The sequence below is a fragment of the Equus quagga genome, chromosome 6, assembly GCF_021613505.1.
Source record: "Equus quagga isolate Etosha38 chromosome 6, UCLA_HA_Equagga_1.0, whole genome shotgun sequence".
NCBI lineage: Eukaryota > Metazoa > Chordata > Mammalia > Perissodactyla > Equidae > Equus > Equus quagga.
This window is the reverse complement of record NC_060272.1, coordinates 53,407,165-53,434,030: the sequence shown is the minus strand read 5'-3', so window position 1 is coordinate 53,434,030 and position 26,866 is coordinate 53,407,165. Positions and strand designations below refer to the sequence as shown.

The following is a 26,866-nucleotide window of genomic DNA, read 5'->3' as shown; positions in this document are numbered from 1 at the left end:
TGAACTGAACTGGGCAAATAAGCATTTATACCTTTGGTCTGATTTCACTCCATGTTAAGCACTACATCTGAAGTACCTGAGCTGCTGGCCTGGTTCTTGGCCCTTGACCTTGAATTGAGTAAGGTAAGCCAATACACATACACTTTCTACATCAGCCTTCTGACAAGATCCTCAGAACTGAATCATCACTGGGCTGTCAATCTTCTTTTATGTAGTCTGATTCTTATTTCTTGGATAAGAGTTAATATACCAGTGTGCAAAAGTAATGCATTTTCAGTGCAGGGTAAGTATGTATGTTTATATGAATAAGAATCAAATAAAGGCCTTGCTTTTCCATGTTTTAAATAACAGATACATAGCATCTTATGTTACGACATAATTAGCAATTTTTAGACACTGAACACAATACACTGTATTACAATGCAATGTGGTAGGCTTCCATTTTAGGAACAAAAATAAATTTCACATGAAAAAAGATTTATTTTAAATTCACATAAAATACATTTAGAATAAATCTAAATTTTTAGCATCAAAGTACTTAGAAACAAACACAGAGGAGCTTTAAGATATATAGCTCCATTCTGTTCAAAAAGCACGTACAAAAAGCTCTTTCACAATTATTGATCATCACCTCGTTGCCTTAAATTTCTAGATTTTCCATTTTCAATTCTTCTCTTTTTGAAGACTGGGGCCACTCCATCTGCCATGACTCCAAGAGAAGTGACTGTTTTTTCTTTAAATACCACTTTGGGTTCCCCACCAACATCAGCTTCTGAAGTTGATACATATTCATTTTCAGTGCTTGGAAGTTCCAAATCTACCTCCTCACTGGAACAGAAAGTAAAAATAAAACCATTATTTGACAGAGTAATACAAACTTTCACATGACCTGTGAGGCCAGCAAAGCCCAAGATTTAATGATAATAATAGTGAGAAGATAGAAGTTGGTTATTTTGGAATAGGAAACCATTTTAAAGCACTCATTTTATAGTAGTAGTTAAGATACTGAGTACTTATTTAGGTGGACATATGTCAGGAAAATCTATTATTTTATTCCTGTTGCACAAAAGGTATATATCATCTAAGGAAACGCTTGTGCTTATATATGATCAGCAGTACAAGTTACATGGGTGGATATGGGAGAGGTATTTACGGAAACTGATTTTGCTGTAGACTGACAAGGACTCTGGCGGCCTACACAGCACAAGATGAAAACCATGGAATCTCAATGTCCTAGTGCAGCAGACTCCATGTGGCTCTTTGCCTAGCACTTCTTTTCTAGGAACTAGTCCTTCAACCATCCACACGGTTAGTAGAAATAATCAGTTGACTAATCCAGAGATCAGTACCTGATTAACATGAGCCTATCACAGTACCCTACCCTCTACATAGTCAACTGGACCATGAAAGAGCAAGTAAGTCACACCACACCCATCAGTCCCACCCATGAGCTTCTTAAACATGGACCAGAAAGAGTTAAACCATTATGTTTAACTCTCTAGTAGCTAAGAGTATAAAATCTGTTGGGAACCACATATCCTCCTATATAGAGAAAAGAGTTCTGCAGAGATAAAGCCGGCATGCAGAGAAAAAGAGGGATGGGAGATGGAGACTCCTGCCAACATTTCAGGCTTGATTCCACTATTTCCTGAGGCCCAACCCAATTCCTGCCCCTCCCACAGCTTGCTAAGTAGAACCTTCCTGGGAATCTTCGGAGAAATAACTTCTTTTTTATTTAAGGTAACTCAAGTTTCTATCATTTAAACCAAAAGATTACCTGGTTAGCATGAAAGAAGAGTGATGAAAGGAGAGAAAAGGGAATAAAAAGTAAAGGAATGGTTTAAATGTTAGAAGTCCCAGATATCAAGAGTTGAGAAACCCCATCTAAGAAGAGGGAAGATTAGTGCAGACCTACACTCCTCAATCCCGAGAACAACACAGGTGATGGAGTCATTCAGTTTGATTCTGGGAAACAGAGAAAACCTTTGGTGGAGGTCAGGAGAAGTTTGGAAGGCTATGGTAAATCTAGAGTAGTAGTCCTTATATAGTAATAGCTATACCAAATATCTACTATGTGCCAGATGATGCACAAAGCACTTGGAGTAGAAATCTCTTCTAATTTTATTTTTGCTCTTCTAATGTCTTTTTTTGGCACTAGAACTTTTATTTTTTTTCCCTTTTGGGAACCACCTCTTCTCCCTTCTCTGTCCGTGAGTTTTGAGTTCAGTTCACGTCCACTCAGAATTCATAATGGTTAGCTCAGGAATGGGAACAAGGTTTGGGACTGAAAATTAAGCAAGACCAGTTTTGGAACTGGTAAAGGAGCACCCTCTTTTTGCTGGGATCTCTAACTGTAAGTATGATATTAGCCTAAAGCTTTGCCACCAGGTGGGGAAAGCCTCCTTGAGAAAGGAGAGGAAAGCAGAGACAAAAGTCAGAGACGGACATAATGGCCCGATGATTTTATTCAAGCCCCAAAGTTCCAGCTAGGCTTGAGGCCACTACACCCCTAAACACACCAGAATTTCCGTGATTTGCAAATGAAAAGAGCACTGGAATGGATTATATATACTTCTCAAACAAAACCAGCAAGGCAAGAATAGTGATGTCCCATCAACTATGGTTCTTGATAACTGCAATTTAGAGATAATGTGTGCAATTTAGAGATGTGTTTGCTAAGACTTAAAATTTAATTAATGCTATTTGGTTCAATTATCTTAAAAGTACACAAGAACAAATTTGCTTCCCTCTCATAATGATTATGTAGAAAGGCCAATGGTGATAGTATTGAGAGATCTTTTATGTCCCATCCTATACATACCTGGATAAAAACACAGGTTTAAAAAAACAGGTCTCTAGGCATTTTAGTAATTTTTTTTAAACGTAAGAATGGTTATGAAATTTGCTAACAGTGCAAAGAACAAAAGGAGAATATAAATAAAAAGATAAAATTTCAAACCAGTAATGGCTAGTTTACAACTAAAAAAAACCCCTATTCTGCATAATACAAAACTTAAGTAAGAAGCTATCTTAGTAGATCACGATGCTATCTAACACTTCCTCAAACTCTAATGAGGGGATGCAGGAAATAGGGATTCTCACTGGAATAGGTCTTAAATCTGATTTGTTTTGAAAACAGATGCCTTTCAAAACAAAAATATATATTAAATGCTATTTTTGCTTGCTTTTTCTACTTCCCTATTTTCCCTTGGACTATCAACAATGGTGCTTTCTAAGAAGGCTAGTAGCCCCTGCTGTTGATGGGGTATTCATTCTTAGTTTTTTATTTTTATTTTTTACAGGAGAGGAAACTGAAACTTAAAGAGAGGTTAATAATTTGGTCACCCAAACTGTTATGTGAGTAGCAGAGTGTGAATTAAAACCCAGGCCTGTCTGACCTAAAATCTATATTCTTTCCCCTAGACCACTCTGTTTCCAGGTGAAACTAAGAAATTCCATTAATCAAACAGAGAAGGATTTGAGTAATGAAGAGTCGCAGGGTTTGGTCGCTGGACAAATGAATTTGTGTCCAAGAAAATTTGATGTTAAACTCATTTATTTCACTGAATCTTGGTGCTTTGTGTTGTATTTTGATAAAGTGATCAAGCCATACTATTAAGTGGGATTACTGGAGAGATAAAACAGAGAAGGGTTCCATTTTTGAAATCATAATCCCAGGAAGTTCCTAAGCGGAGGTTAACAGAAGTGGCAGTGTACTAGGACACATCCTGGAGACATAATCAGAGGAGAAAAGAAGTTCGTATTTGAAGGAAAAGGCAAGGGCCTGCAGGTAAACTATATTACAGACAATGTGCCTTCTTTTCAAATAACTTTGGAACAGTTACAAAAAATAATTATATAAGCATTTCCACAAAAATCATGATCATTTCCAAATTCAAAATGCAAAAACTATAAAGGTCGTAATATCTGAACACAGTGTAATAAAGGCAGAAAAAACCCAAAAAAAACTCCCACCCCTGTGAAGATTTAAATTAAACACTCTCTGGAAAACCACCAAGTCAAAAAGTAACCAAAAACACAATATTGAACTGTTCCAAAAACAATGAAATCAAAGAACCTTCATTCAAAGTTTATGCACTATATGAGCAGAACTATATTTAGACACAAAATAGCTTAAACTATTTTCATTAAGAATGGACCCCTTCCTCACCTCTTGTCAACAGTCTAAGTGTTCATCTGAAGAAAGAAGAAAAACAAAGAAACTTAAAAACACTTAGGAAAAGAAAATTATAAAAATAAAGTAGAAGTGAACAAAGAGAAAATCCAATAATAAGTGGATACATTCCTAGAAACATACAACCTATCAAGACTGAATCATGATGAAACACAAAATCTGAACAGACCAATAACAAGTAAGGATATTGAACCAGTAATCAAAAACGTCCCAACACAAAAAAGCCCAGACCAGATGGTTTCACTGGTGAATTCTACCAAACACTTAAAGAAGAATTAACACTAATTCCCCTCAAACTCTTCCAAAAAACTGAAGAGAAGGGATCATTCCCAAACTCATTACAGGAGGCCAGGATTTCCCTGGTAACAAAGCCAGATAAGGATACTACAAGAAAAAAAACCCACTACAGACCAATATCCCTGAGGAATATAGATAACAAAAATTCTCAACAAAATATTAGCAAATTGAATTCAATTGCACATTAAAAGAATCATACACCATGACCAAGTGGATTTATGCTTGGGATGCAAGGATGGTTCAACATTCGCAATCAACTGTGATATACCACATTAATGGAATGAAAGATAAAAATCACATTATCATGTCAACAGATGCAGAAAAACCATTTGACAAAATACAACATCCTTTCATGATTAAAAAACACTCAATAAATTGGGTATAGAAGGAAATATCTCAACATCACAAAGGTCATATATGACAAACCCACAGCCAACATCATACTCACTGGTGAAAGATTGAAAGCTTTTCCTCTAAGATCAGGAACAAGACAAGGGTACCCAATCTCACCACTTCTATTTAACACAGTACTGGAAGTCCTAGCCAGAGCAATCAGGCAAGGGGAAAAAAAAAGGCATCCAAATTGGAAGGGAAGAAGTAAAACTATCTGTTTGCAGATGATATGATCTTATATATCGAAAACCCCAAAGACTCCATCAAAAACAATTAGAACTAATCAACGAATTTAGTAAGGTATCATGACACAAAATCAACACAAGGAAATCAGTTGTGTTTGTATAAACTAACAGTAGAAAATCTGAAAAAGAAAGAAAACAATCCCATTAATAATAGCATCATAAACAATAAAATACTTAGTGATAAATTTAACTAAGGAGGTGAAAGGTATATACACTGAAAACTACAAGACAACGATGAAAGAAATTGAAGAAGACAACAAACGGAAAGATATCCTGCATTTGTGGATTAGATGAATTAATATTGTTAAAATGTCCACACTACTCAAAGCCATCTATAGATTCAATGCTATCCCAATCAAAATTCCAATGGCATTTTTCACAGAAAAAGAAAAAACAATCCTCTAATTTGTATGGAGCCACAAAAGATGCCAAATAGCCAAAACAATCCTGAGAAAGAACAACAAAGCTGGAAGCATCACACTTTCTGATTTCAAACTAGCCTACAAAACTATAATAATCAAAACAGTATGATACTCGCACAAAAAATGGACACAGAGACGAATGGGAAAGAATCAAGATCTCAAGAAATAAATCTTCACATAGAGGGTCAACTAAAATTTGACAAAAGAGCCAAGAATATTCAATAGAGAATGCATAATCTCTTCAATAACTGCTGTTAAAAGTGGATAACCACATGCAGAAGAATGCTATTGCACCCCTATCTTACACCACCACAACAATTAACTGAAAATTGATTACAGACTTAAATATAAGAAATAAACCCATAAAACTAGAAGAAAACAGGGAAGAAGCTCCCTCACATTGGTCTCGGCAATTATTTTTTGGATATGATACCAAAAGCATGGTCAACAAAAGCAAAAATCAACAAGTGGGACTATATCAAACTAAAAAGTTTCTGGCCAGCAAAAGAAATAATCAACAAAATGAAAAGGCAACCTACAAAATGGGAGAAAGCATCTCTAAATCATCTATCTGATAAGGGGTTACTATCCAAAATACATAAAGAACTCATACAACTCAACAGCAAAATCCAAAAAATACAATTAAAAAAATGGGCAGAGGAACTGAATAGACTTTTTTCCAAATAAGACACACAAATGGCCAACAGGTACATGAAAAGGTGCTTGACATCACTAATCATCAGGGAAATGCAAATCAAAACCACAATGAGTTATCACCTCACACCTGTTAGGATGTAAAAAGATAAGAGATAACAAGTGTTGACAAGGATGTGGAGAAAAGCTTCAGCACTGTTGGTGGGAATGTAAATTGGTATAGCCGCTAGGGGAAACAGTATGGAGGTTCCTTGAATATTAAAAATAGAACTACCATATGGTTCAACAATCCCACTTCTGGATATATATCCAAAGGATATGAAAATGGGATCCTGAAGCAATAAGTGCACTCCCACAATCATTGCAGCATTGTTCACAATAGTCCAGATATGGAATAACCCAATTGTCCATCAACAGATGAATGGATAAAGAAGATGTGGTATATATATATACAATGAATTATTATTTAACCATGAGAACGACAGAAAGCTGCCATTTGCAACAACATGGATTGATCTTGAGGGCATTATGCTAACTGAAATAAATGAGACAGAGAAAGACAAATATATCTTTTATATGTCAAATCAAAAAAATCCAAACTCACAGAAAGAGTGCATAGTGGTGGTTACCAGGGTCTGAGTGCTGGGGGAAATGGGGACACTGGTCAAAGGGTACAAACTTCCAATTATAAGATTAACAGTTTTGGTGATCTAACGTACAGCATGGTGATTATATTTAACAATACTATATTATATACTTCAAACTGGTAAGAGACTAGATCTTAAATGTTCTAGTCACACACACGCACACAAAATGGTAATTATGTGACATGATGGAGGTATTAGCTAAAGCTATAGGGGTAATCATTTTGCAATTTATAATTGTTCAAATCAATACACTGTACACCTTAAACTTACAATATTATATGTCAATTATATCTCAAGCTGGAAAAAAATTCTTTAGCAAATATTACATAAGAGGGAAAAAATATAAAAATTTAAAAAGGATTTAACATTTGAAAAATATAAATATACAGAAAGGTTAATGTATTACCAAATGTTTAAAATTTTAAACTCTTGATGAAATAAAAGATTTTTTGGGAAAAATATAAATTACTGAAACTGACTAGTACTCCAGAATAAGTAACTAAAGTGACCACCTCACTCCTTACCCCAAGGACAGCAGCTGTAGCATGTAATAACACCAGTGCTGAGGTGTTCTAGGTACCAAGTGCATACATGGTGCTAAACGTGTTAATTTGTTTTTTCTAATTTATTCCCCACAAAAAAAATCAGAAATTAGGTAGAAACTATTGTCATCCCATTTTACAAAGATGAAGAAGCTGAGCCTCAGGTAGATTAGGCAACTTGCTCAAAGTCACATAGATAGTAACCAAGAGACTAACAGTTACCAAAAATTACCTCCACCTAGACCAGAAGATTTTACTAGTGATTTCTTTTAAACTTTCTAATCTCAGAGAAACTATTAACTATTATAGAACGTTAAAAAATGTTAAATGCTACCGAATTAATTTTATTTAGCATTAAGTTGGATACCAAAATCTAATAAAGATATCACATGTAACAAACAAAAACTAAACTACAGACCACCATTTCCCAACTTGCTTTCCACATCAAAGCTATGACTATTGAAATTTACCAAAATCTATTTCTCATAACAATCCTTGAAGAATCTAAAGCACTCTTCCTTAACATAATAAAGATTATCTATCTTAAGCCAACAGTCAATATCATCTTCAATATAAATTTTAGAGACTTTTCCACTGAATTCAGCAACAAAACACAAATGCCCATTCTCATCATTATTATATAACACCATGTTTGAAAATCTAACTAAAATAAATAGGACATGAAATAAATAGGAGGTAAAGTCCACAGAAAAAAAAATCACGGTATTTGCAGACAAGTGTCTACATGGAAAACTCAAGACTCAAAAGAGTAAGTCTTATAAGTAATAAATTAATTCAGCAACACAACTGGACACATAGGCTTTTTCACACCATAATTACTGGCTAAAGAAATAATAGAAAAAGTGTATGAAATCCACAATTAAAAAAAAGCAAAATATGTAAAAATTTATTCATGTACCTAATAAATACTAAGCACCTAATATGTGCCAGGCACTGTTTTTAGTTCTGGGGTTACAGAAGTGAACCAACTAGACTAAGCGGCTGCACTCAAGCTAGCTTATACTCAAGAACTGCAAGTGTGAGACTTGCACAGAGGCAGCTACAAAAACTGTAGAGGATACAAGACAACTTGAGTAAAAAGAGAGACATATAACATTTTTGGATGAAAATAAGAAATACTGAAAATGTGAATTTTTGCTAAATTCAACAAGTAAAATATAATTTCAATCATTTTGATTAAAATTATATTATACCTGTTGAACACCAGCAAAATGATTTAATTTACCTGGGTGGAAAAAATGGGAAGGAACTGCTTCAGAAAATTTTGAAAAAGAAAAATAATATATGGATACACCGCTGGATATCACAGCATACCATAAAACGTATATAATTAAATCACAATAGTTAAATCTTTATTGTACTTCACAAGCACAAATAGAACAACGGAACAGAATAGGTAGCCAGAAACAAACTGGTAAACTTGAGAATTACACACCAGATAAAAAAGACAGTGTCACTTAAAAATGGGGGAAAGAACAATACCTAAAAATGAGAAAGAAAGGTACTGGTAATATGGCTTGGCCAGGTAGGATAAAAAATTAATTTAGAATCTCATCTCATATGGTGCATCAAAATAATTAGGGATGGATTAAATTACATGAAAACAAAGTAAGACTAGACAAACCAGAAGGAAATACAAGTATATATTTGACTTTTGGATAGAAGATGATATCATCAATAAAACAGATCACAAGGAAAAGTAAGAGATGAGACTAGTTAAACATTACAAAACTCTACACATCTAAAACCATTATAAGCACAATTGAAAGTCAAACTACAAATGTGGAAAATCCACCATTACTACTACTAATAAATGGTTAGGATCTGTACTATATAAGGAAGACAATTACCTTAATAGGAAAAAGTGCAAAGACTATGAACGACAATTCACACAAGAGTAAATACAAAACACTAAGTATATGAAAAAAATTTTAACCTCACCAGTAAATCAAAGAAAAGAAAATTAAAATGAGATATTTTTTGTCAAACTAGGAAATATTTAAAAGCTCAGGAATAATTAATGCTGAGAGGGTTCAATGGCACAGGAACTTTCCAAAACCGCTGATGGAATATAAATTGGTAGGCTCTTTGTGGAAAGTAACTGGACACTGTGTATCAAGATTTTCAAAATTTCATAACCTTTAAACAGGTATTCCATTTCTAGGAATAGTCAGAAATGTGCAGAGAATAATATATCCATATAATAGAGTTTGTTATAAAAACAAAAAGTGTGGAAATAACCTAAATGTCCAACAGAAAGAGAATGGCTGAGGAAAATCAAGGCACATATAAATGATTACATATTATACAGCAATTAAAAATAACATTTATAACATTTTAACAAAATATAAAATATTAATAATGCTAAATAGGGAAAAAGATAACTGAGGAAAATATTTCAGAAGGTTAGTATCATTTCTGGGTAGCTCAATGAATTATTCATATGCTTTTCTTCATTTTCAAAAATTTCCTATAATAATATATACTGTTTATTTTTAGGGGAAAAACCCCTTAAGAAATTAGGCTAATTTACTTAGAAAGTCACACACAATCCATCACATATTAAACTGGCTGACTAGGCTAAAATTTAACAAGAATGGCTGTACAGTATACTTATCACAAGGAAAACAAAATACTCAAAATAAATTTTAAGAACTCTCAACTTTGAAGTATAGGAGATGTTTGTGGAGTAGGACCATTTTCCTGTTTTAAGTCACTTAAATCACTTAGTGGCTGAAGTAATGCAGTCTATTATTTCTGCGACTTCAATATATACAAAGAGTCAATATGCTTATCATGGTGCATTAAATACATATTTCCTAGTATTTCACTAAGTAACATAAACACAACCTGAACTACACAATAATAAAATTGAATATGCAGATATTTGTTTCTCTGATAGAATAATGATGGTGAGTGTGAGAATGCTCATGTGTACACAGTGTGAGTCAGTGTGTGAATGCATGGTCAGTGCGTGGTCATGGTTTGGTAGGAATTAAAACAATCATTAGCTTATTTTTTAAAATAACCATTAGCTTCTATTTTAAAATACTTAATTAGAAAAAATAAAACCACTCTAGAAATAAAAGAAATGAGCTATATTTTTAATGAACCCCTTATCCTTGAAATTAGTTACTGCAATTCATGGAAGTACTGGGATGGAAAGTATTTCTAATGACAGTGGGATTAAGTTTCAGGTACTTACTGAGACTCAACTTCTTGTTTAATTTCTTGCCATTCTCCATATGGGTTTGATTTTTTATGAGTTTTGGGTTTTTCGGCATTTGGACCTGATGAATTCTGCTCCTGGGTATTTTTTTCTTTCTGTGTTTCTGGTTCAGTTCCTTTATCATTGTTTTTATTTTTTTCCTGAAATGTCAAAGTCAAGAAATAACACACTTCAAGCAAAACTATGAGGACAAAAACAAATTGCTTTAACGTAGTCTTGTTATTGATTAATAAATAGTAATACATTAACCCGCGTAGTTTAAATTTGCACATAACACAACAAATGTACATAAAAGAAATTTAATGGTTCATTAGGTTTTTCATCAAGTCTAAAATGTTAACACACCATGGCCAAGCCTGCTTTTTAAAATAATATAACGTGATCCTATTAATGTTCTACAATTGGTCTTTTTTATCCTCTCTTCTCCACTTTTCTGCTTTCTCTCCTTACTTACACATCCAACAGTGACCTCCCTTTACTGTCTGCCCCTTTTGCATTTAATGCCACGTTTTTAGACCCTTCTACACTCATTATCTACTTAAAGAACTCTCTTGCCCTATTAGTCCTTTTTTATTTTTAAAGATTTTATTTTTCCTTTTTCTCCCCAAAGCCCCCCGGTACATAGTTGTGTATTTTTAGTTGTGGGTCCTTCTAGTTGTGGCATGTGGGATCCCACCTCAGCATGGCCTGATGAGCATTGCCATGTCCATGCCCAGGATCCGAACTGGCGAAACCCTGGGCCGCTGAAGCAGAGTGTGTGAACTCAACCACTTGGCCATGGGGCTGGCCCCTCGCCCTATTAGTCTTAACTGAAATCTGTCTTCACATTGAAGACACTGTCAGAGCCTCACTAGAATATACAACGGGTAACTATGTGAAATTAGAAAAAGACACCCTTGAGGAAGCAGCAGTTCCCACGGGAGCCCCTGGCTAGCGCTGGTACTTTCATGGCACCCCTTAATCTGGGATAACAAAGCCCTGAGACCTAGTTTAGCAAGGAGACTATGCTCTAGATTTCAGCTCCTTTGCAAACTACACAGCCATGGGTGGCAGCCATGGGTGGCAATTCTTTGGATGGATATTAACTCATTCCCTCATGCTACTGATATCATAGGACTAGGAGGCAGGGTCTGCTTTCTTTTAGCGATCTTGACTGCTTCCAGGCCATGACTTTTTTAATAAAACATTTTTACTGAGGTCATGATAATTTATGCTTTGATCCTCATGCGATAAATGCTTCCTCCTCTGAGGCTCCTACCACCTTCTATACAGTTCTCTTCCATTCTTTACATGATCTAATGACCTCTGGTGACTACTCCATATTCACTGATGATACTGGCAACTCTGGCATCATGTTCTCTCTATTCAAACTCTTGTTATCCTACAACTTAAAGATTCCCTATCCTCAGTTTTGTGAGCCTCAAAACCAATGACTTTGGCTTTCACTACATTGCAGCCACCTAGTGTTATATATTTTTCCTCATATATAGCACCTGGGGCATAAGTAGTATTCAAAAATTAAATCCTCACATCTACATTCCTTTTAACGTGAACTAGGTTGTCACTTGACAATGCCCCACTTGTGAAATTTTAAACTGCAAAAGCCCACTCTCTGACAACAGAAAGTTATTCTTTTGGCTTCCTCACTCCCTTTCTTCTACTATACCTCCTGTCTGACCTCATTACTATCTTTAATACCTTAACTTCTCCTAGTGTCTGAGTTTGTTGATCTCATCTAAACTTTACATCCTTCATTACAGAGCCCCAACCCCACAGGGAATCACCTTATAAACATTCTTTTGCCAGCACCCTTAAATACCTTTGTCCCTACACCAGCCTATTGCATAGGACCTAAAAACCTCCAATACAGACCTAACCAATCACTGGTCTGTCAAGTGTTGACTTCAAAATTTACAATATCCAATTTCAGTGGAAACTTTAACACTGTTTAGTACTGTGTCTCCAGTTATTTCTTCTCCTTAGTGGTTATTAAAAACAAATATTCAGCAACAGAGGGCTGAATAAATAATGGTATATTCATACCATGGAATACTATCTATCCAACATTTTGGTAGATGAAGACTTACTGAAGTCTTTGTGATAGATTCAATTGAAAAATAATAAAACTTTATTACAGTATCACTCCATATTTTGTTTAAAATAACGTACATGTCTGAATTTAGAAAAAAATTATAGACCAATAAACACCAACATATTATAGTGATTTTTCTGGGAAGTGACAGCATTATAGGTAGTTTGCCCTTGTTTATTTGTATTTTGTAATATTTTGTTTGCTTGAAATTAAAAAGTATCTGTCCCAAGTTGGATGCTGGGTTACCTAAATTTGACTATGAACATGGTGAGATGGCTACCTCAACAAGGGTTTTGCTGCTGCTTCTCTACAAACTGAATACATCCCTCACCCTAAGTTCCACCAAGATTTATGAGGTAGGTAGAGAAATTCCAGGCAATGACAAGATCCTAGATGTGGCCTGGAAGTACCCTCTTCTCCAGCATCCTTGATTATCCTTCACCTCTCAGGCCAGTAATCTCAACCATGGATCAATGCTACATGTCTTCTTTGCTTTGGCACCTGGGGTCCTGAGTGTTCCTGGAGAGGTGACAAAAGCAGGAGGACTAGTAATACTATAAAAGTGTGTTTTTACTTTCCTGCCATGGCTAGGCATTCAGCACCCACCTGGCAATCCTCTTACTTGGTTCATTTCCTCTCCCACCCAGTTTAGTGACTATTTCAATTTATTAATGTTGTCAAGGTCCCCAAGCTCTTTAGCAAGCAATCTTGATTTCTTTATTACCGAATAAATTGAGGTTAAAAGGGATGACTCTTTCAATTTCCTCCCTGATACCAACTCATCCACAGTCATACCTTCTTTTAGAAAATGAAAACTTTACCTTCATACAAAAAATGAGCTTATTCCTTGTTCAAGACCAACCAATCCTCTACCTTTTTTTGGTACTCCCTATCTACCTCCTTTGGAGTCCCTCTCAAGGAAAACACCACCACCACAAATCTCTCATAATTAAGAGTCAATACACAGCCACCATCATATCATCTAATTTCTACTTTTCATTTCATATCCAAACCACATATACATTGTGAACTACTTTCCATCCCTCTGTAATTTGAGTTCTGCTATCCAAAACTCTGGTGAAATCACTAGAAGGGCATCAAGGTCTTTCTTCCAGCAAAATTCAGTGGACATTTTTCTTTTTCTAGACCTAATTAATCCTTGATGCTCTCTACTCCTTTGGCTTCTGGAATACTGAATTCTTCTACTTCTCTGCATACCTTTCTAACCACTCTTTCCTCATTCTACCTTGTGGGCTCCTCTTTCTCTGCCTGCCACTTAAATGTTTAATGTTCCCCAAGGTCATTTTCCTAGGTTGCTTCATCCATTCTGAGATTTAAGTTACTACCAGTATGCTGAGGATACTCAAATTAGCATTTCTAGCCTAGATATTCAGACATGGCATGTTCGGACAGCTCTCTGAATGTTACAGAGGCATCTCAAACTTAGGAGTCTAAAAATGATCTGTCTTGCTACCAAATAGATGTTAATAAATGCTATAGCCATTTATCCAGTTGCCAAAATATGTGTCTTGGCTTTATTTCTATCTTCTACCATAAAAGTGAAGACGTCTGTAGAGCTTTTTATAAACTGATAAACTTTTGTAAAAAATAAATCAAGAACCTACCTTAAACTTTATCTTTGGCTTTTGTGTTTCTGTAGAGACCTCTGCTTTTTCTGCTTTCTGTTCCCCATCAGAATCACTATGCGAATCTGATGATTTGGACTCTTCTAGGGTGCCAAGTGACTTTTCATTGACCTTACTAGAAAGCAGATCGCCAGAGTGTGGAATGAAATCATCAGGTTTTTCCCATGTGGATTCTATTTAACACATTTTAATAGTCATGTTATTTAGTTACCAATTCTATTCAGAAGTAATTCCTAATGCTTTCCGTCACTGACAATGTATTATTAAATGACAACATTGCATCTATTTCACACCACCCCTTGATCAAGAAGACAATAAATAAGAGTTCCCAAAGCTCTTGCTCTCTTATCTCTCAGACATTAATTTCAAACAATCTGGATTAGGTGTATAAACTATAGCCCCAGTGGAAAGAGACTAAAGAACTGGGCACCACTTTCTAAAGACTCTCACAATTTACCTGACAGCAATTTCAGGAAATGTGATAGTCAGCACACATCAGATTTCCTGGAATTTTTTATCACAAATATTTCCTGGGATCCTCACAAAGTGAAATCATACTGTGAAGATCTGAATGAATATAATTTGTCATTTTTATACTAGAGGGAAAAAACTCGAGTGAACTCTACTGCCACCTGGTGGTTTATTAGGCATTTCTAATTATCTTGAAGTTATTCTCTATTTTTAGTTTAACAAAAGGGAACAGGATTCTAAAAATTATTGTCCAACTAGGACAGTTATAAGAGTGGAAGGGGCTCTGTTAATAATTACACTGGTCCAGACACAAACCAAAACTGTTGAGGGCAAATCAGTATGTATAGTCCCTTATTAATATAGGTTACTTTCCAGCACTAATAAAAAACATTATTTCCTTAACTATATTTCATACAATTAACAAAAGAACTTGCAGCAATAAATAATTTATTAAGCATCCACTATGTATTAGGCACTGTTTTGGGAACTTTATAGACCCCACAGAGTACCGATGATTATTTCTATTTTACTTAAGAGCAACTATAGGCTCAGTGACTTGCCCACAATCATATAGCTGGTAGGGGAAGAAGCTGTGTGTTGAGCTCAGATCTAACTCTAGAGCTCTATCATACTACTACATTATATTTTATCTCTATAAACGTTCAGTACCACAATTTTTCTAAGGTAGAACCATTGCATTATATCACTGGGTAGGCTAGGTATCTACTTAGAGGTTACAAGGGCCTTTTCCCTCTAAAAGATTTAATACTATGTAGAGGGCTTTGGACAGTAGGAATTTAAAATAAAAAACCCTCCCAAACTTACACCAATATTTTAGCTATTCTGGTAAATTTAACTGCAGTAGAAACCAAGTACTTGAAGATCAGTTTTATGAAATTAAATTAGATAAAATCTTAATTTGAAAAACTTGAATAGTAACTAGGTAACAATAATTATGCGTGTTTCATAAATATTTATGTAACTAAAACAAAGTGAAAATTTGATAATCTCAGCCACTGCTAAAATAGCTTCAGTTTTGTTTTTTAAAAAAGGAAAAGGCAACTTGAATTAGGTGATTTCTAACATATCTTCCAAGGTAATGATTCTATTTCTAAAATAATTGTGACAAAAATCAGTAATGTTAGACAAAGTAAAAATGATTTTAAAATTTGTGAATACAGTATCAACTGAGAACAATGAGCAGCACAGTATATTATATATGAAAATCTTTTTGCTTTTCCATTGTATTAATGTTTTTAAATTACAAAAAATAACACATGCTTGGTATACAAATATGTTTATCACTATACTAAAATTTGTTAGTTCAGATGATTCATCCAAAGGCTAATAAGCAGTTTCAGGTACAATTTTAGATAGTTAAGGTAATCAAAAGTAATGCTTACCTCCTGTTTCTGTATTGTAATAATAGGTATAACCATCTTCACTTAAACCTTCTACCCAAACAGTCTTCACTGTTGTCTAAGGGGAGGAAAAAAACAGCAAAAACTGAAGATAATGACGTGCTTATATATTAGATAACTAAGGCAGAATCAGCCACCCTATCCTTTTCTCTTGACACCTGGGAGTTAGGGGTGATAATACTGATCATGGCCAGGAAGCTTGGTTTGTGTTAATCATGAGCCAGCTTTCAGGGAGAGAATGTCTCACCTCTGAAGCCAGGCACAATTCTTTGCAGATGGGGACAGGGACATGTGAATGGCAACTGAATGCAAACCAACTAACATTTGGCCTGCATGGAATTTTTGGGTAGACATTACTCTTTTACCTCCACCCAGCCTTTTGTTAGCAAAAGAATTATAGGAAGGAACCAAATGTGTCGGGGGGGGGGCTTACTTGGAAGTAAATTTGCTTAACAAAACTCTACAAAAACCCCAGAAGCCAATCACTTTAAAGAATAAAGCAAAGACACTATTAGTGTGCTTCAGTTACCTTTTTTAAGTTTCCTTGAAATCCTTCAGGTTTCTCCCACTGAGATGCTTAAAGCAAAATATATTGCATTTATAAAACCTTTTTGCTTCAAAAAAAAAAAAAAACCAAAACTTTCCAAAAAAATTAATTTGGTGAAAATTTACAAGATATTCAATGTGTACAAAACACGACAGGTCTATAGTTAAAAGCATAACTAAAAAATTAAGAGCAACAACATATATCCCAGGAATATTGTGCAGAAAAATACATGTGAATGCTCTGTAACCAAGAAGAAAGAACAGAGGAAGGATTAGAAGTTATGGTACTTCCACAGGAATTAGTAGAGCCAGGTAGGGCTTCTCTTAAAGACTTTACGGAATTCAGGCTGGATAAGTTTTGAAGGAATGAGATGGCCTTTTGACATCCTGGGGCAGGGGAGAGTAAGAACTGGAATGACTGACTCAGAAGAGGAACAAGATGAAGTAAGCAGGAATTAACAACAAGTATTGCTGAGAACAAGGATAAAGTAGGCTGGTGAACAAAGGAAGCAAGCAATAGGCGTGAGAAGGGAGAAACGACAATTAATAAATGGTTTCTAGGTAAATTTGAGCAAGACTTATAATCCCTACCATACAATCATTTATGGTTCCCTGCTGAACTGTAATATGCACTTTGCTTAAAGTTCAGTGCAAATACTGAGTGAGTGTTACCATTTCTAGGTAGTCCAAAACTGATGATTCCAAAGATCGTCATAATTGCAATAATACTTGTAGCCAAAGGTTTTCTTCACGATTAACTCTATTAACTCCCTGATCTCATTTTCTACCTTCCTGACCATTTGTTACTTTTTTCCTGGCTTTTCTTCTATCCATTCTTTTAATATAGGTACTATCCACCCTTTTTACTTCTCATTCTCTTCTTTCTCCCTGTCATCTCAGACAGTCATGCGTCACTTAACAACAGGGATATGTTCTGAGAAACGTGGTGTTAGGCGATCTTGTCGTCGTTCTAACATCACAGACTGCACTTACACAAACCTAGATGGTACAGCCTACTATACACCTAGACTATATGGTACTAATCTTATGGGAACCACTGTTGTACATGTGGTCTGTTGTTGACCGAAATGTTGTTATGGGGTGCATGGTTGTACGTCTAAAAGTTAACATATCTACATTCCCAGACTCAATTTATCTCCCTAACTCCAGATTCTAATCATCAATTAGCTATTGAAAATTGTCACATGAATGGCCAATACGTACCTCAACCTTAACACATTTAAAATTGAATTCCTTAGTTTCTCACTTAAACTTATTCTGTTTCTGTATTTCACAACTCAGTAAATGGCACCATCATCCTCCCAGCCCTCCATGACAGAGCCCCAATCTATTTTTCTAGCTTCTTTCTTCTGTCATCAAATCTTCAAAGAACCTTATGTTTTACCTCCAACAGATGACTATTTCCAAAACTTTGAAACCTTTTTAAATTCATATTATTCTACCTGTCTGGAATGCTTGCTGTACCCTCATGATGAGCTACTGCAATCTTTTTCAATCAAAATACCTATGGAGTGTCTGCATCATGCCAGGCACTGTGTAAGGTGCTAGGAATACAAATGGTGAGTGAGAGGACATCATTCCTGACGTGCTCATCCTAACTTATAGATCAGCTCAAAAGTAATTTCTGTGATAATCTCTCAGATCCACATAATCACAATTAATTCTTCACTATTCAGAGCTCCTATATAATCTTAATTATATCTCACATTACAGCACTTCAAAATTCCTCCTTGTATCACACTTAGCTGTTTATTTATGACACTACATTTTATGTTTCTGGAGAGTAAAATGCTACATAAATATATAATAAATGCATTTATCTCAGAATTTATATGGAATACAAATCTCAAATACATTTAGTTTTAGAAGAAAAAAAGATGTTTTTGATTTTCTTACTGAAAAATACCATTGTGTATTTTATTAGAAAGTGATATCCAACACATTAATAGGAGGGGGAGTACTTTGCTGGGTCAATCAAGACAGCCACACAAAAAAGAAAGCAGTTACTGGTTCCCAGTCTGCTTTTGGATAGAAAATCTCTTCCACAGAATATCTGATTTCAAGAAACCCTGTAATTTGCGAAGTGGATCTGAAATGCCTTACTCCCATGTAAAATGCTTTATTTACTCATAGTTCACACTTTTGGAAGGTTTTATTGAGAAAATATAAACTATAGTTTATTTGTAAGGAACTCACCATTAAGGCTTTATCTAAGTATGACATTAAGTCACTATGAGAAGGGTACCTTTTTATTTATTTATTTTTTTTTTTAAAGATTTTATTTTTTCCTTTTTCTCCCCAAAGCCCCCCGGTACATAGTTGTGTATTCTTCGTTGTGGGTTCCTCTAGTTGTAGCATGTGGGACGCTGCCTCAGCGTGGTCTGACGAGCAGTGCCATGTCCGCGCCCAGGATTCGAACCGACGAAACACTGGGCCGCCTGCAGCGGAGCGCGCGAACTTAACCACTCGGCCACGGGGCCAGCCCCGAGAAGGGTACCTTTTTAAAGGGCACATAATTTTTTTTTTTTACCATTGTGGCAAAAATGTTTTTCATTGTTTAAATGTTCCAATATTTACTAAAAGTCCTAACACAGAATAAACTGTCAGTAATCATTGTCTACTAGGTCTATGCCTAAATGACTTACCTCCTGTGATAAGATCATAATAGTAATGGTAACCCTCAGAGGTTATGCCTTCTACCCATCTGCCCTTTGCTGGGTCTTTTTTCTTTTTCTTCTTTTCTTTCTGCTGATTTGATACAGAGGTGGGTGGGATACTGCTAGTTACTGGTGATATGCTTGGCTCTGAAATTTCTAGAGAAAAAATGAGAGAAAGACGAAGAAGCAAATCTAACTTTTTCCTTTTTCTTTTTTTTTTGCTGGTATAAAACATTAATAATGTTATTCAACCAAAAGCCTGAGAAGATTCTCTTGGGAACCTGACACATTATTATAAAGCTCATTTGGAAAACTAAACATGCATGAATATCCAGAAAATTATAAAAAAGAAGCGGAAAGAGGAATCTAGTCCTACTAGATATTAAAACTTATCCTAAAACTATGGTAAAAAAAAAAAAACCCAGTAGTATGAAACTGAACCAGGAGTAGGCAAACATGACTGAAACAGAACAGTACTGACACTGACCCAACTACAGATTCCTGGTGTTTCTTATTAGAAGAAAAAGAGTTAATTTAATAAATGATGTTGGACTAACGATAAATTAATTGGAAAAAAGTAAAGCTATTCCCCACTACACGGTCCCTCTCATGTTTTTACACCACTATAAACTGCAAATCAAAGACATTTATGAAAAGACACAAAGTAAAATAACGTTAAATCTGACTACATAAAAATTCAAATATTCTGTATGGCAAAAATAAAAACAAAAAAATATATATACAAGAAAGACATATGGCAAATATTTACAACAAATATGACTGCCAGTTAATGTTCCAACAAAGATCCCTTACAAATCCAACACTGTAACCGAAAAATGAGCAAAAAGTACAAAGGTAATTCAGAAAATTAACATTTACTTTCACTTATATTCAAAGAAATGCAAATAAATACAATTATTTTTTTGCATTAGATCAATAAGTACTGAAAAGAATGACCAAATCCCGTGTTAGCCAGTCTGATCCATCAGGTATTTGAAAAAATGGGTAGTTTTTATGGCTTTACTTTTTTCCAAAGGATTGGCTAGCTATGCCCAACAGCTGTAACCAAACTTTAAAAATACTATCCTGGGGGCTGGCCCTGTGGCCGAATGGTTAAGCTGTGGCGGCCTGGGGTTTTGTGGGTTCCGATCCTGGGCACAGACATGGCACCACTCATCTGGCATTCCTATGTCTACTGCAGCATTGCTCACAATAGCCAAGATATGGAAACAACCTAAATGCCCACCATCAGATGAATGGACTAAAAAAATGTGGCATAGGGGCCAGCCTGGTGGCAAAGTGGTTAAATTCTCGAACTCTGCTTCAGTGGCCCAGGGTTCACAGGTTCAGATCATGGGTGCAGACCTATGCACTGCTAATCAAGCCATGCTGTGGCAGTGTCCCACATACAAAATAGAGGAAGATTGGCATAGATAGCAGCTCAGCAACAATCTTCCTCAAGCAAAAAAGAGGAAGATTGGCAACAGATATTAGCTCAGGGTCAGTATTCCCCCTCCCCCAAAAAAAGTGGTATACACACACACTGGCATATTTTTCAGCCATCAGAAAGGAGGATATCCTGACATTTGCAACAACATGGATGGATCTTGAGCACATTATGATAAGTGAGAAAGAGAAGCCAGATAGAGAAAGACAAGTAGTGTATGATCTCACTTATATGTAAAATCTAAAAAAGTCAACTCATAAAAAAAAATAGTAAAATGGTGGATACCAAGGGATGCAGGGTAGGAGATAAGATTGAGGTTGTTTAAGGGTACAGACTTGCAATGAGCTGTATATAAGCCATAGAGATCTAATGCACAATATAATGAATATAGGCAATAATACTGTACTATAATTGTGTAATGTGATAAACATTGCTACAATGGCAATCATATCACAATATATAATGTATCAAACTAATATGTTATACATCTTAAGTTTACACAATTTATATATCAAATATATTCAATAAAAAAATTAAAAAAAAGAAAAAATCATTTACCTTCTAGTAGCAGTCAGTTAATTTGTCCACAAAAGGCTAATTCACTATAATTCAACCATATAAATAAACATGATTTATAGTTTTGACCATATGGATAAAGTGAACTATGGTTATAATGCAAGGCCTATTTTTTAATGAATAGCTCCTTTTAGCCAATTAATTAGAATACCTAAAAAACTCAAGTGTCTCTGAAATGAATCAGTGACAGACCCAGCAATAGGTAATCATAAAGGCAGGACGGTTGCTGTGAATGGAGGTGTTGAAAGATGAAGTTTTAAAAGCAACACAAAAGTGCATAAGCAAAGTCCCACAGTCTAAATAGGGCTATGATGCATAGGAAAAGCCCTAAGAGTATACCTGACCTTGAGGGTATCATGCTAAGTGAAATAAGTCAGATAAAGAAAGACAAATACAGTACGATTTCACTCATAAGTGGACCATAAACACACAGACACACAGAACAGAGTAGTGGTTACCAGGGGAGATTGGGGGAGTGGGCAAAAGAGGTAAAGGGGGACATTTGCAAGGTGACACAGAAACTAGATTTTTGGTGGTGAACACAATGTAGGCTATATTGAAATTTATATAATGTTATAAACCAATGTTATCTCAATAAAAAAAAAGTCCCCCCCCCCCCCCCCCCCAAAAAAAGAGTATACCCTGAGTGTATAACCTCTTTATGGAAACAATAAAAGCTCGCTTAGCATGACTCTGATGTTACTTTTAAAACATGCTGGCTGCTTTTTTACCTGACTCTAAGCCAAGCCTTTTCAAATCCTCTTGGTATGCTTTCAGGGCAGCTGCCTCCATTGCAGCAAACTCCTTTGATGCCTTTTCTTCTTCCTTTGCCTTATCCAGGCTCTTCTGTTTAATCTATGTGAGACACATACAAGTGAAGGCTAGATAAAGTACTGATATTTACATAGAAAAATTGGCAAAGAAAGAAATTAACTAAATTACCTCACTGATCCTCTTTGCCACATTTTCCTTATGATTCTTTCCTCTTTCATGAAATTCAACACTCTTGAAAATGAAAAAGAGAGAAAATACAAAGGAAAACTACATAATTATCATAACGTTCACAGTAAAGTAACAGTAAATATGGGAATGGAACATAAAATTGAAACTAAAACAACTGGCAGAAAAGATAAAAATAATTTTAATGAAAATTGTCCCTTTTTATGAAATGACACTAGGAAACTGACTGACATTATTTGTTATTATGCCCTCTGACTAGGTTTCCTTTGGGCTTAAAATAAACTATGATGGCCACATTAACGGAGAAAAATACAAGGTACTCTTGATGACTAATCTAGTGAATATAATTGTAACAAGGACTCAAACAAGACATGAAGCCAAAAGAGGAGTGGAAAACAAATCTTAACTTCAAGAAACACCTTTCAACATAAAATGTCAAAACCAGGACGTCTCTAGAATTTCTACTGCCCTACTTGCCACATTAGGTAAGAGACATAGAGAATAAACAATGATCCTTTGAACCTTATTCCTCCAAACTGGGAGAAGAGTGGTCATTAAAAAATTCCTCCTAAACTGTACACAAATACTTTATACAATGTGGTAATGATACAAAATATAAAACTCCTATGTAGGACAATTTGGCACCATCTATCAAAATTAGGCTGCTGTAATAGAGAACAAAGCTCCTTATATATTGATGTGGAGAGAGTTCCAGCATATACTGTTCAATTAAAAAAAAAAAACCTATGGTGCAGGATAGTGTATACAGTATGCTACCTCTTACGTATGTTGGAATAACAACCTATATCTGTATGTACAGGTTAGAAACAATGGAAGAATAAACAAGAAAAGGAAAAAAGTGATAACTATGAGAAATGATAGTAACTGGATGGATGGGGACAGAGGTGGGTGAGTGACTGTTTACCTATCTAAAATAGTCAGAAGTGCTCCCTAAATTACAAATGTCTGGTTGTATGCAATAAGAAATTTCTGGTAAACTGCAAAATAGATTTTGTTAACCAAATCTTATACGATGTACTAGCTGAGCTATTCTAAAGTACTACTGTGAATTCCTCTTTAAAGTGTGACTTTGTAAATAAAATTCATCCTCTATTTTTCATATATTGGGTTTCCTAAAGTTGATTATACCACACAAAGAATATTAAAGGCCCATTCAAAAATAAATTAATTTTGTTTCTAATTAAAGGTTAAATCAATGTGTATTAGCAATTCAAGGAGATGAAGAAAGACTATCCCAGAAGGGTTTACTCTAGATAACTCATAAAACTTAGTGAACTGCTTGGGTACTTCCAAAAAAGAAAGACTATCAGCGTTTTGGGTGGGTCTGAAAATTTGTGACGTTTATTTGTAAGGATGGCCTAAGTCAAACAAGACAGTCAAGAACTTTAGCAACTGTTCAAAAAGACCAAAAAACAGGGGGCTGGCCCAGTGGCCGAGTGGTTGGGGTTCCACATGCTCCACTTTGGTGGCACACGTTTGCGGGTTCGGATCCCAGGCGCAGACCTCCTCCACTCATCAGCCATGCCGTGGAGGCATCCCACATACAAAATAGAGGAGGACTGGCATGGATGTTAGCTCAGGGCTAAGCTTCCTCAAGCAAAAAAAACAACAACAAAGGACTAAAAAACAAAACAAAACCCAAAAGAAACACATCCTCAAACTTCTTGTAGACAATAGTAAATAATGTCAGCCCTCATATCCACGGGGTCCGCATCTGAGGATTCAACCAACTTTGCATCAAACACTATGGTAGGCTGAATCTGAGGATGAGGAATACGGAGTGCCAATTAAGGGACTTGAGCATCCCAGGATTCTGGTATTGGGGTTGGGGTGTGGTGTCCTGGAATCAATCCCCCACAGATACTGAAGGACCACTGTAATGTCTACCAAAGAAGAAGACATTGTTAAGGATGGGGCTACTATTCCTTTGAGCATCTAATTCCAATGAGTAAAAATGATGTGAATATATATTCAAATGATACCCTAGCATTTATGTACTATGGACATTTTAATATGACATGCATGAAAGGAGGGAAAAAAACTCAGTGGAGCTGCTTTTTGTTTTATGTTTAAAAGCTGAATCTAGAGTAAGAGATACAGTAATTATCTGCTTAATCAGAGTTGTTATTTCCATATTCTGAACAGAGGTGATAATGTTTTTTCAAATTTAAGCATTTACAGATATAAAGCTCTGCATCAAATATAATTCTTAGAGCAGAAAGCAAACAAGAAAAATGACAATAATGTTTCTGTTTACCTATTAAGGGCTTTCCACTTTTACTTTGTATCTGACAGCATTACAAACAATATCATCATAACATAGGTATTTCATAAACATGAATGAGATTACCCACTCAATGTCCATGTCCTGAATGTGACTGAACGGCCAGAGAAATAATTTAGCTTAATATATAATCAAATCTAGGCTGATGAAAAAGAAGGCTCAGAGCTTTCCTACAAGGAATGAAAAAGCAATAGAAAGCTTTCAATGTTTTGAAAAATCAAGAGCAATGTATATAAAAATGCTTTGTAAATTCTGAGTTTAGGTGAGAAAGGAACACTTCACAAGAATACACTGTTATCAGAATCTCTAATAGTGTAATTATCATACAGGCCTATTGTCCGCTATCCAGCACTTGCAGTAATCACAGAATTTCTTTGGTTGTGACTTCCAGTAGTCTGCCCTGAAAAAGGGAAAAACAAGTCTAAGCTTATTTACAATTTAAAAAGGTAAAATTCTGCATGCTTCAAGTCGTCTTAGAGTTTGAAAAACTATCAGAAAAACAAATAAAAAGACATACTATAAGCCCCTGCTACTGAATCTTGTCTTGTTACAACACAGCATCCTGTTTTATTATTTACCTGACTGAAGCAGTCCACTGAAATTCTGTTGCCAGTAGAGTAGAAAAAGTCTGCACCGGATTTAAAACTCCCTTAAATAAAATGACTTTTTCGTAAAAAAATTTCTCATTTGCTACTGTCATCAGTGTGAAGAAACAAGAAACATCTTAAGAGAAGATTAATTATCCTTTTTATTCATGTCTGGCATTTTGGGAGGGTGCTGGAACGGTGGCCTGAAAAAACTCGGAAAATTTGCTTTAAATCGTTATTTCCACCAAAAGGACAAAGCACAAGACTCGGTGGGCGGCAGTGGTTCCTCCGAGACTATCAGTTAATACGATCTGTGCTTGAGCCACAGGGCAAGAGAGAGCTGGGAAAGCCCAGGGACCTCTCAGCCCGTAAGACCAAAAAAAAAATAAAATGGTGATTACCGCTAACCAGTGCTGGCCGCTCTGGCAGGCGGAGGCGGCAGCGGTGGCCGCACTCCAACCCTACAGGCTCACGATTCCCCAGGGTTCACGCGATGCAAAAACGAAAAGGGAGGGTGCCCGCGACCCCAGACCACGTAGGTGGAGGCAGCACTCCGTCGCTTCGCGGGTGGCCGTCCAAGCTCAGCCGGCCGCTCGCCTGCCTTCCGAGAACCCGTGCTCCAGGCCCCCAGGGCGCCCTGCGGGGTAACATTTCTACCCCGCCCGGAAAACCGGCCCTGCAGGTCCGGGCCCGGTCCCGAGCGAGTTAAGAGCGCGCCCGGCACGCCTCCAGCCGAGGGGCGGGGGAGGGGGCGGTGGTGGAGGGAGAGCCTCGGGGAGGAAAGGCCGCCCAGAGAAACAACACCGCCTTGTTCAGGGCCTGAGACCCGACTCACATGACTGGACCCGCCGCTCGGCGCGTCGCCCCTGGGTCCGGCTCAGGCTCGTGTTCCTCACCCGGAGACAGTCGAGACGCTGCCCGCCGCAAGGCCCACCCGAACCTCTCAGCCCGGACACCTCCCTCCTGCTCCGGGACCAGTGTTCCACGGTTCCCAACTACGGGTGCCCAGACGACTCAATCCGCGTGCGAAATCTCCTCCCCTCCCCTCCCCCTACAGGGGCGGTACTCCCGGCTCCTGAGAGGTGGGGTCGCTATAAAGGGGTTGAGGTCACCGAGAAGGGGCGAAAGCGCGACGGGGCCTGAGCTGAAGGACAGATCCTCAAGTCTCAAGTCCCCGCGTCATCCCGCCTGTTCTCTCCCTCACCCCCGGGATCCAGAACCTCCACCCTTCTTCTAGGCTCGCTGGCTCGTGGCCAGGGAGCTCGCGCGCCGCCTCCGCCCCGAACGCAAACAGCTGTTCCCCGAGACGTCGCCGCCCTCAACTTTTGCCAACTAGTCTGCACGCACTTTGACCAGCGGAGCAACCCGGACCCGGAGGTTGGGGGCCGTTGGCGGAGTAAAAAAAAAAAAAAAAAGTAAAACAGCTGGTTTCGAGGCTACGAGTTGCTGGGCTTCGCCTCCGAACTTTCCTGAGGCGGCGGAGCGGCCCCGC

The 26,866-nt window shown here is 36.7% G+C and overlaps 1 protein-coding gene across 2 annotated transcripts; it reads right to left on the bottom strand.

Moving 5' to 3' along the window:
• Positions 1–460: 460 nt before the first annotated feature.
• WBP4 (WW domain binding protein 4) lies at positions 461–26,864 on the bottom strand. 2 transcript variants are annotated; one of them, XM_046665121.1, is made up of 10 exons: positions 25,366–26,864; positions 25,115–25,187; positions 22,465–22,527; positions 22,254–22,377; positions 19,488–19,655; positions 16,805–16,851; positions 16,258–16,333; positions 14,363–14,556; positions 10,622–10,785; positions 461–828 (listed from the first exon to the last, which is right to left on the bottom strand). In XM_046665121.1, the coding sequence occupies exons 1-10, from the start codon at positions 25,485–25,487 to the stop codon at positions 618–620; spliced, it is 1,242 nt and encodes a 413-aa protein (XP_046521077.1). In that variant the 5' UTR covers positions 25,488–26,864; the 3' UTR covers positions 461–617. The 2 variants fall into 2 exon arrangements, with proteins under 2 accessions (XP_046521077.1, XP_046521079.1); XM_046665123.1 differs by having other exon boundaries at positions 26,210–26,864.
• Between the last annotated feature and the right edge of the window lie 2 nt (positions 26,865–26,866).